At 37.1% G+C, this 12,463-nt stretch overlaps 1 protein-coding gene across 3 annotated transcripts in view; it reads right to left on the bottom strand.

The window, feature by feature from the left end:
• Positions 1-12,463, bottom strand: part of LOC103821042 (cAMP-specific 3',5'-cyclic phosphodiesterase 4D) — a 359,702-nt gene that overhangs the window by 23,156 nt on the left and 324,083 nt on the right. Inside the window, exon 1 of one of the 3 annotated variants that reach the window (XM_050986859.1) lies at positions 1,729-2,318. The exons of the other annotated variants lie outside the window; for them this stretch is intronic. Within the exon in view, the coding sequence (XP_050842816.1) occupies positions 1,729-1,776 (48 nt within the window). The 5' untranslated portion in view covers positions 1,777-2,318. Of the gene's footprint in view, positions 1-1,728; positions 2,319-12,463 lie in introns of those variants that run through there. 3 annotated transcript variants of the gene reach the window in all.

The raw sequence follows: 12,463 nt of genomic DNA, 5'->3' as shown, positions 1-12,463 counted from the left end.
TTCCAAAATATAATTCACAGGAGATAAAGTATAGCCTGAAGTACTCAGAAATATGTATATAATAAGGGATAGAAACATATGCAATGTTACATCTTATATTAAAAACAATGAGAATAAGATACATCTTATAATATATCTTATGTTACAATCTGAGAATAAGATATTTCAGCCTTCAGAATTTTATAAATTCTCTGCATAATTGTTTTGAATGTCACAAAAAACAGAACATCTTTTCTTCTCACATTTTTTCTCTCAAAAAGCGCTGTAATAAAATTGTGCTTAAGGACGACTTAGCTTCTTAACTAAAATCATTGGCTGTGGACAGTATAGGACACTCTCTATAAAAGAATATTTTTTCCCCATGTGTACTCAATTACACCATGGTCTCCGCTAAACTTCAATTAGAAAAAAGTCTATGAATTTTAAAGGATAAACAGTAAGAGTGAACTTTATTTTTTTTTAATTGGTGATTGAATTTTTCTGATTTAGCAAGAGGAACATGACAACAGCTGCCTAGAAATGCAGGAAATACTTTCTAGTAAATTACAATAAATTACTTTTAGCTGAAATGCAAAGAAATTTCATCTTATTGTTTTAGCAAACAAGAAAGTAATCTACCTAGCTAGCATAATGGGATGAATTTCTTCACAGATGACTGATCAAAATCCTTGGTAATATATTGTAACAATGCAGCATCAGCTGAAAATACTCATAATTGGACATAATTAGGCTTTGCACTTCTATTTTAAAAGACATATATCTATTGAAGGTATTAATAAAAGAAATTCAATTGTGCAAATAAAATTGTGTTGTGCTATTTTTAGTAATTGAAGTAATTTATTTCAACATATGCCTTATTTAGTTCAGGAGAAATCAGAATTTCTTTAAAGCACAATGATTTGATACACTTACTGTCTGTCAAGCACAGGATAATTTATTTTTTTTACACATTCGATAGCAATTATAAAAGTATACAAGCAGCAGCATTTTTCTTAAGCACAAATGTAATTTTTTAGGGATAAACCAAAGCTCAGATGTGGTTTTCTATTAAGTGTATTCCAGTTCTGTGTGTTGGCAGGCATACTGATTTAACTCCTTGATGCAAAACTTTTCCATACAAGAGATAAAGGTTATTTAATTCCATTTTCTAGCAGTTTTGCTATTTCAAGCTAGTTCACACTGCCCCACATAACAACATAGATCAGTATTAAAAGATGGCAATTTCCAATGTTATAATCAATAAGCTGTCACACTCACAGAGGCTACAAAAATGATGTTGAAACACAGTGTTCATAATTTCACCTTTCTTCAGCTATTAAAACCAGTATGAGTCATGCATCCACCCATTATCCTCAGCTTCTTTACTCATGCTCTCTTCTATTGTATAGTATCTCTTTTGAGGTATTTGGAGCTTTTTAAAACCTTTTAGTGGCCAGAAATACAGATTTGTAGCAACCTTTTTCTGAAAGAACACAAAACTGTTCTGAATTTTTTTGGCTTTAGGCTTGGTCTAACCATTCACTGAAGTAATATTATTTTAAAAGTCCCAGCACAGTTTCTAAAAAAGGCTATACTGTTCAGCTCATTCTTCTTGCTGAACAAAGCCTTGTCATATTTTTCACTTCAAATTACTCATAATCATATCATCCACAAATCCTCACACTATCCAGAGATCATGCAATCATGCACCATAAATCAAAGTTCTTAAAAGGTAAAACAAAATCCTACCTTTATGTAGCCCCAAGAAACTGAGAGTAAATAGTTTGCCTCAGGCATTTTTGATTTTTTCTATACTACCAATCTAAGCTATCAGTTCTTTGCTATCTGACACTGCAAAAGACTTCCAAGAATTAGGATTCCGTCTTCCCTCTCCTAATTCTTTTTGCTGGTCTTCAGGTCCTCAGCAACTGTGTGCTCAGGAGGCATACTGAAATGAAATCCAACCGCGTGGTCTTCCGACTGTATAAATGCCATTTGTGAAACTCCAAGCACTCAGAGGCAACGTTGAAGACACATATTGTACGAGCTGAAGAAATTTCTGAAGAGCTAGGGATATGCATATTTCCTGAACACCAGGATTTAATGAATAATGTATGTCAAGATGCTCAGCTGCTCAAAGACTTGCTCTATCAACAGCTACCAAATAAGGACCTGAAGAGGAAGCCACAGACAGTGGCAGCAATCCCTCCCATAGAGCCATACTAGCAGCCAATAGTGTGTCACCCTAAAAGATATAAATCCACAGGGCTGGTATCATGATGTACAGTAATTTCCCATTGGCTGATTCCGGGGACTCTCCTCGGCATAGGATATTTCTTTTTTTCTTTTTTTTTTTTTTTTTTTTATTTTGCCTGTCAGCAAATGTCCTTTCCTAATGGCATCCCTGCCAGCAGCATTCACATGCCATTCAAAAATAATTGGGCTAAAGTCTCATCACTTCAGCAGCATTTACCAGCTTTCAATGGACACACCATCCAAGCAGTCAAAATTAGTATTGTGCAAACATCTGTCTGCTTTACCTAGTGGGTTCATTTTTTCATATGGAAGAAAAATATATTTTGAGGTGTTTTTTATGGGAAAGAAACCCAACATGAATAGATCTATCTCATTTCTTGAGTAGTTTATGGTGTACCTGAAAAATGAAATTTTTTTGGCTTTTATGCCATCTACATTAAAAACTGATCTCCCTCAGACTATTTGGTCAGGCTGCTAATGCTTTTTTATTTAAAGAGATAAACGCAGTTACTATTATGCTAAAGCAAGTCACATGTCTTACAATTCCCAGTAAATGTTAAGCTTCCAAGGAGATGTAAGAAGTGAGCTAATAAGATCCTCAAATTCTCACTGTATTTATTCAACTTTTGCTCTTTCTGCCTCAGCAGATTATTATAATCAATTACAGCTATACATCATTGAAAAAAAGAAGGGATTGATTGAAAGTGGAGTGTGTCAGTGAGCTGATTCAAGCATTAAATAAAAGATCCCACCATCTGCCACTCAGAGACCAAAACTTGAAAGGAGGAATACATTATGCCCACGGCAGGGGGGGTTGGAGCTAGATGATCTTTAAAGTCCCTTCCAACCCAAGCCATTCTATGGTTCTCTGATTATTTTGCTCCACTCTGTGCAAGGCAGATGCACTACTGCAGCAAATTTCTGAGTCTTTGTTCTGTCAAAAGAAAGGGAGAGTGACAATGGGCAAATGCCTAAGAACAAGCTGAATGAGGTGCAGAGCTCAGCCTAATCCCACACTGCTGATTCACAGGAAGATGCTGATTGAGAATGGTCATAAGAGAGGTTTTGGCTGAAGTAGTCAGCAACACTAAGTGCTTCAAAAAGAATTGAACCTGTAAAGATCAATAGGGCAAAATATGATATCAGCAAATCTTTTCCTTACAGCAGAGAAACCTAAAGCAGTATGACAACTGGATACAATCAACAGATTATCAGTACTTAAAGTATTTTCATGTGGAAGGCATAATGTTTGCCTTTAAATAGATAATATAAAACATTCCTGACACATTTTAATATCCACAGTTATACTTGGTCTGAATCAATGAAGCTAGATTTATATAAAACAATTAAGATTTGAAAAAAGACCTGGGGTTACTAGACACTCAGCAAGACATTGAAGAAGTCAAAAGGAACTTTTAGAAAATATTTCTCCTGATTCTTCCAGCTCAGTTTCATAATGGTGACTATAAAGCTTCTCTACATCTGTCTTTCATTGTCTTCTATCACCCACAAGAGAGCACTGCTGCCACCTATCCAGCATCAACACAGTGCTGGAAAAATGATGGCTTTCTTCAGGAGGCAATTTCAAGCATGACTTAGAAAATGGTAAAATAACTTTTGGCTACTTTAGAAATGAAGCATGTGGGTATGAAATTTTGGTTGCAATAGGTTGTATGAGAAGACACAGGAAAGTCAAGTCTTAAATATTTTTTTCTTACTTTGCTACTAAAGCTGCTTCCTCATGAAATATTAACAACTCTTCCCAAAGAACTGTTCCCAAAAGAACTTGATTCAGATAAGAAATATTTAAAATGGCTGGAATGTAAATTACACCAGCTGTTAAGAATGGATTAAAAAATAATCAAATTTTTTTTCTTCTTCACTAATGTATGAGATGAAGACACATCTATAAAAATTACTGAGTTACAGTTAGTAGAAGTTATTGAAGAATGGTGTTTATCAAGTTATTAGCTAGGTCATTTTGATATAAAAACAGGAAAAAACATTTCCCTCCAATGTAAATATACGTTACATCAATTCACTCTAACTCCACATTAACTATAGTGATAATAGATAATTACACCTTATACACACTGCTTATAACTGACTGGTATTATTTTTTCAAGACTCACAGTCTCAACCTCATAAAAATAATGATTGCTGTAATAGAATTTAATTGTATTACTTCACTGATTTAGAAAGCATGCCTCCTGACTTTGGCAACATGATCTTAGATGTGGAGAGTCAGGAAATTGATTCCAGCTCTTATTTACAAGAATGGTTTTGGTTGATTTTCCTCCTGAATTCCCAGGTTACAATCACTGAATAACTGGCTTTAGAGGAGGTTATGATGGATAGAAGAGTGTATGGCAAATAGCTGCCACTAACTAAATATCCAGAGGAATTCAAGATAAAAAAACAAAATTCAGAGATTCTTGTTTTTTGTACAAATATACATCCATGAAGATAAAACATGGAGGAGGAAGGATACAATGACATTTTCTACAATGCTCCAAACAATCAAAGTATATGGAAAGGGGAAAGTGCAATTTGAAATTATAGTGAGGAGTATAATAATTCATTAAAAAATAATAATTAAAAATAATTCATTAAAAAAAGAAGTTTTTAATGAGCACTGTTATGTCTTTTGAAAGAATCAAGACCATGATCTTGAAGGACTCAAAGATGATAAAGTCCCTTAACACCCTTAATAAAAGTTAGTTATTATTCAGTCAATGATTCTGGACAACTCTCTCCAAAGAAGTCATAAAAAGAGGTGGCAGGAATCCCAGGAGCTGCAATGTTCAGTTTTAGCATACTTTTAAAGACTTTAAAAATGTTAATTTGTGCTAATTGAAATTCCCAAGCAGGATGGATAGGTATATTTGACCACTTAATGAAACCCCAGTCCTGGGTATAATGGCAGAAAAGCTATTATGCATGGAATATGCACATATTCCATGTTTTTGCTCAATAAGGAAGTGAGATGTAAAAGTGAAATTAATGCCAGTCACTATCATTTATGTGTTTGAACATGTAATATTCTTGTGCTGTCATAGAGCATTTGATTTATAACTGTAAAATATTCTGCACCACTCCCAGTGTTGAAAGAAGATACATTGAGAGGGCTGAGAATCTGATTATAGACTCATTCCTAATGGTCATAAACAGTCTGTCTTCATCTAATGGGACTGTTTTAAGTAAGGTTTTCCATGACTTGAAACTGTTCTATGGTAGTAAATGTCTTAGTTGATGACCTGCAATTACATCACTACTGTGAAGATTTACAGTGTGAAAATTTCCTGAGAACAGAAACAATTGGGAGGAGCAGTTGTTATGGGATAAACTGTGAAGGTGTAAAAGCCACCACCAGCAGCCTCGCTTGTTCAGAATGTTGACATCATTCATGTAAACTACAGCTCGGGGAATTTAAGGGGAAAACGACATACAGCTCAGGGAATTTAATGTCTGCAAGGACATCATCAATAAGGAACATGGTTCACAACTAGGTAAACCACCCTGAGGAAAGGAGGAACCCTGAAGAGTATGTCAAGTCACAACAGGGCATTTCATAGTGATACTGTCACCCCCAAAAATCTGTGTCTTCTGTGCCTCTAAATAAAAAGAGAGGCTCTATAGCTTCTTACTCTGGCAACACACATAATGGAACAACGCACACAGCTTTAGTGTATTGTTACTTCGTTTTCAGGGGTCCCAGGATGAGGGAAGAGACGACAAAGTTGACTCTATGTATCAGAGGGCTTGATTTATTATTATATAATAGATAATATAAAAAAATTATACTAAAAGAATAGAGAGATGGATTTCACTACCATGCTAAGCTAAGAATAGCAAAAGAATGTGAAAACAAAAGGTCTTCTCACACTGAGACCGGCTGGACAGGTGAACTGTGATAGGCTCTTAATTACAAACAGCATGAGGAGGCCAATCACAGATTTCTTCTGCTGCATTCCACAGCAGCAGATAAGAATTGTTTACAGTTTGTTCTTGAGGCTTCTCAGCTCTCAGGAGGGGAAAAATCCTAAGTAAAGGACTTTTCATAAAACATGTCGGTGACAGTGAATCTTTTCCTAATTTCTATTATGCACATTGCGTAGGAAAAAAATCTGCAAATATTATTAATGTCTCAGAGAAAATCTTCCGTAATAAAAGAAAAACCTCAGTCTATTTAACTTATAAGCCCACAGCTACTGTGGAGAATGATGAAAATAAGAAAACACAGCATACCAGACCTGATTCTCTAGCACCAAAGAAGCAACAAGAAGCAATGAAAGGCAGCTGAAACTGCTTCAAACCAACTGGGCTGAAACCAACACACACTAAAGATGACATAGGGAAGGTCAGTGGTATCCTGGATGTAGAAAGAAGAACATTGCCAGCAGGTCACAGATCCTGCCCCTCTACTCAGCCCCTCACCTGGAGCGTTGTGCCCAGTTCTGGGCTCCTCAGGGCAAGAGAGACATGGGACTCTTGGAACAAGTCTGGAAGAGGGAAGCAAAGATGATTTGGGGGCTGGAGCATCTCTTTTGCAATGAAAGGCTGAGGGAGAGAGCATGTTTCTTTTTCTTCAAGAAGAAAAGACTGAGAGGGAACCTCATCAATGTATACAATATCTGAAGAGAGGATGTTAAAAGGATGGACCGGGCTCTTCTCAGAGGTGCCAAGCAATAGTACAAGAGACAATGGGCAGAAACTGATGCACAGAAAGTTCACCCTGAACATGAGGAAGAACCTTGCTATGTGGGCGACTGCACTTGAACAGATTGCCAGAGAGGCTGTGAAGTCTCCCTCACTGGACATATCCAAGCACCATCTGGACTCAATCCCATGCAATGTGCTCCAGGATGGTCCTGCTTGAGCAAAAAGGTGGGACCAGATGACCCATTGGGGTCACTTTCAACCTTATTCTCTGATTCTGTGATTCAGTTGCATGAACTGAATGAACTTTCACATGATGAGAGTGTTACCACCTCGGTCTTTCCTACTACATATAAGTGATGGGTAATACAAAAGTGTACTTAGCTTTCAAAGAGCAGTGCTCTCAAATGCAACCCCTTGGATTGACTATGAAATTGCACTGAGAACATTTTGAGAGATGTCTGAGCATCTGTTCTGAATACAAGTGTGCTGCATGTAGTGCATCTTGTCTAGTAAGCAGCAAAAAGTAAAGCAAAGAAGTAGACATCTAAGCATATCACCAGTTTTAGTTTTCAAGATTTTTGAATGCATTACAATTTCTTGTATGCATTACAAAAAAGAACAGATAGCCTGAACAATCCCCATAAGCCAAATTAAGAGCCTTTGAAAACATGAAAAAATAAGGCCTGGCAGGTGGTTAGAACTAGATAATCTTTAAAGTCCCTTCCAACCCAAACATGTTATGATTCCATGATTTTTAGACTGACATTCACACATTAGAGAACAGCAAAAATCACCCGTGTCAAATCCAGCTCCTACCGGTCACAAACGCAGCAGTGTTTTCACAGCACTAGCCAGCTCCATCTGTGAGTTGTGCTGGTATGTACACCACCAAAGCTTCCCCACAGAATGGAGAGTCTACTCAGTGCTGGAAGACCACAGCAGAAAAGTATGGTCATTTCATCCTGCAAGCAAGAGCATGTGGATGGACTCAGCCAAAACCCAGAGCCGGACTAGAGGAAGCAGCAGGACAGGCAGAGACAAGAAAACTATGCTGAATCAACCAGCCTCACCAAAATTCTCTGGGTCGACATAAGAATCCATGCTAGGAGAGAAACTGTAGGATTTTAGTAAAAAGTCCCAAACAATTAGTAATTTTACAAAAAGGGGAAGTTGCTTCAACTGTGGCAACCAGCTGCCACATGCTAAGTGAGCTGCAGGGACAGAGACAAAGCTGCATCTCATGCCAATATCAAAAAGAGATGAACTTCACTGGTGGCTGAGAACTGATGACTGCAAGTGGAACATATCTCCAGTTCTTTCAAGGAAGTTATAAGTGTGCTAACTGCAGCACAAGTATACTGCTTTAAAAATGTTTTCTTGGAAGCTTTCAGCCTGTCAGAATTACATTTGTTAAAAATTGTGGAATAGCTTATGCAGTATAATTTTTCAGATATTTTATTTGGAATATAGAATTCTTATGCATAAAATACAAGAATTATATGTTGCTAAACAAACTGAGATGATGATGTTCCTTTGAACTATTTTAGGGGAAGTATGTAGTAAAACCCAGGAGCTAAGGTGTTTAATAAGAGTAAGGCTCCCTTTTTATTTTAAATTTAAAAAAGAAAAAAGAAAAAAAAAAAAGAAAAAAATTAACACACTCTGATAAGATATGTAATTCAGTGTTTGTATTTACTGCCCTCTAGTGATAATAAAGGCATTAGCTATGATTATGTAGAAGCATGAAGATTTTTCAAATTGTAAATGTCACAATGTGGTTCACTAATTTTCAACCCTACCAGAGCAGGGTCTTTACAGGTATTCTCTACAGCTGCAGCATTTTCAATAGACACTCGTGAGCAGTTGCACAGGCAACAGAAACAACACCTATTTCAACTCTTATCTTGGGGACCACTGTCAATCCTTTAAGACACAATATATACCAATCCTTCTCTTGAAAGTTTTCCACATAATGAAGATTACATATGTATGTAATAGTCTCTAAAAAACCACCCCGTACTATATGGAGTTTAATTTCAACAAATATTAATCTTTTTACAATATTCTGCTATGTATTTATTTTCCCCTGAATATGATCCTATCACAACTATGTCAGTTATTGAGAAGCTACTGTTAAAAACCAATTTAGATCAGAGAAAGGTCAACCAGGGTGTGACAGCAGCTGCAGTTATGACGGCAGATTTGAGGAGACAGAAAACACTAATAAATAGTTCAGGTGGCTATTGCTCTGACAGAATATTGGCAACTTACATATCAATGACCCTAAAAATTCAGAATTGAATGAAGACCTGATTTCTACTTTTTTATCTAGATGCACCCTGAAAGTAAATAAACACCCTGTAAGTATTTACCATAGCATAGCCATGAAAGAAGTTTATACCCACGTTGCACATTTTTGCAGATAGCTATATCTAGGAAAAGTACAAAGAGTGTAAAAATTCAGAAAGCTGCAATGGCACACTTATCCTAATACTGATACAGCTATACCAGTACAAAACTAAGCTTAACAGGGATTCCTATTTCATACAGAAAGTTTTTACAGGTAAAACCTATGTTTTTACAGGTATTGCAGGATTAATCTTTCTTCTCCTGTAACATGGCATTCTTATTTTAATGATGTGTTCCTACTGCAGACCTTGCCAAAGTCAAGTTCATCAGAAATACTGCTGAATAGTTGTAATTTCTTGCTAAAAGAAATGAGCTTTTCATTCATCTTTGTACAGCTGTGAAAGGGAAAAAAAAAAAAAAAAAGATTGCACAGACAAAACCAGGGATTTGTGGAATATGAAGTGATTACTAACACTGCAACAAGCTCAATATAGCTCTGATAAACATGCCTTAGCAAATGCCTACAAATCACACACTGTAGACACCAACATTTTGAAAGCCAACTGCAAACTGTTTCATGCAATTTTGTTGGTTCACACTCCAGTTCTTATTAAACCACGGCTGTTGTATTTCTTATTAAGGTGCATGTGATAGTATCATTGTTCTTTCAAGGAAGAAATGATAATACTTATTTCAATGTGTCCTTCATAACTTTCATTTGATTATTTATTTAGATGTTAGAAATATGCTCCACACCTACAGAGATTCACAAAACAATGAACGTCTATTCATCTGGAACAAGTGAAACAACTAGTCTCATGCACATAGGGAAACAAAACAAAATTCCGTGTTGTTTCTCTGTGTAAGTAAGCATTTCACCTGAATGCCTCTAGGTCAAATTAAGCAAGCAATCACAAAACCCAAGTGGTTTCCAGTCCCACATTCAGGCATACTGTGAAGTTGGGTTTATGGCTCCACATGAGGGAGATGGAGACATGCTAACATAACCAGGCCAAAGGCAGCTCTGTACTTTCCTGAACAGCATGCTCACTACCTCTGTGATTTATACCCCTCTTACAAGAAGTCTCAGTATTGGCATGAGGCAGCTTTTGGCAGATACCAGTGACTTGTCCCTCATGCTGGACACAGAAACCGAGTGCCTTTGGGGTCTCTGCGTCTGGCGCGGCGCTGACGGCGCTCGCTGGGTGCTGCTGATCCCCGCCACGCCGACCGGGATCCTCCGCTCCTCTGCCGGGCACTCAGTCCAGCAGCCACGGAGGAGCTCACACACAGCCAGGGCTCAGCAGCTTCCGACCAGGCCATGCTGGGAGACATGGGCCAAGTGCTGATAAGAGCCAGTGACACACCCACGCCAGACGGTGAGCACTCCTCACTGTCCCAAGTCACCACGTCCCCTTTGGAGGTTCTTCCATGAATGCAGACCTGCATCACTCCATCCCAAGAGCGTTTTGTTCCCTCCTACTCCACAGTGTAGGTTGATGTGAGACAGGGATATTAACCCAGAACCTTCCTTGTGCTACAAGGCTCAGACCTCGCCAGCTCAGAGTCCACAGGCTATAGCCAGAAGCCCTTCCTAATACAGCCATTTTTGCACCAAGTTTTAGCTAAGAGAGCTACAACTCATACAAACCCTACACCTATTAGTCTCCAACAGTTATCACAGCAGCAGAAATTTTGTAGGAGTCCTCTCACCTGCACGAGTTTCTCTTCTTTTTGAGAAACTAATCTTACACCAAAGCAAGCACCATGAGTATCTCAAGTCACACATTTGAGTATAAACATATGCATTTCTCATTAACATTGTAGAAATGGATTTCAGGTGAGAGGCACCCATGTAGTCATCCTCCAGGGGTTGTTTTTCAATATTTTAATATTATTCACAACTGACTGTTCAAAAGTAGAAAATGCTTTTATGCTACTTTTTCTACAAGAATTAGTGCTGCTCCTGAAAAACCTCAGTTTGACAACAAATCCATATTTCCAAGTAAACAGTTTGATAGTTAAATCAATATTTTCTTTTAAAATACTCCAATGTGTCTTGTATTTAGCAGTTTCCACTATATACTGTAACACCATACAGTAATCCCCTTTTGCTAGCACTGCTTTTATGCATGGCTTATATTAAGTTAATATTTTGTACTTAACAATCATTAAAAGTACTTTCATAACAAATTAATATACTTTAGGTTTGATAATTTAGTTCACTTATGAACTTACATAGCACAGAAAAGCCTTAAAGAAAACTTCATTTAAAATTAAAAACCTCTGTTTAACCAATGATAACCCATAAACGATCACTTCTTCTGAACACTAAACTAATAAATCTCATCATTCATACAAAATTTGAAGTGAAAAGTAGATTAAAAAACATGAAAGTAATGTCGCATACTGAACACTGATTAGGCTCCATTAACGAAAATACAACATTAGATTGAGCTATAGTCTCTGATGGACATGCATTATGGATAAAAAATGCAAAGGCATTATTCAAGTAAAAGATTTTCTATTAATCTTTCATTATTGTTAGGTAATTTAACAGGAATCAATGCATTTTTCATATTTCAGTCCTCTTAGATACATACTCTTATGTCTCTATAAAAATCATCCCTAATCTGAAAAACATCTTAAAATCACACAAAACCAAAAAGGTATGGTATCATCATCTTTGGCTCACATTTTCTTTTGTTAAAAAAAAAAAAACAACCTGAGAAACTTTGTCTGCTTTTTTTCCCATTTACATACAATATTTGCAGCAGCCCAAAAGGCTCTGAGCAGCACACAAAACACCAGAAAGACTTCAGCAAATGCAGAAAGACATCAGCCTGTCCAATTACATGGGCATACATGCAGAAGCCCACTTTGGCCCTCACAAGGATAGAAATGTCTAAAAAACTCACAGTCTGTGTCTAAATAAGCTTTCTCCATTCTTCCAAAGAAGCTCCTGTGAACAGCTGATTCTATCATCTCTTTATCAAAGTGACAACAATGACAAATAAAACCAGCTCTGGGCTCCATTCCCAGCCTGATGAAATAAATGTAAAGACTCTCACTAGCTCCAGCTAGTTGAATTCACACAAAGTGTTCAAATGTCCCAGACAAAAGAAGTGATGCCCTGGTACGTCAGTCCTGCCCACTCCTGTCCAGTGTCATCTTATGTTCAATCTCCAAATCAGAGAAAAGAACCTGAAACCATATA

This window comes from Serinus canaria, chromosome Z (genome assembly GCF_022539315.1).
Source record: "Serinus canaria isolate serCan28SL12 chromosome Z, serCan2020, whole genome shotgun sequence".
NCBI lineage: Eukaryota > Metazoa > Chordata > Aves > Passeriformes > Fringillidae > Serinus > Serinus canaria.
This window is presented reverse-complemented; position numbering and strand designations above follow the sequence as displayed.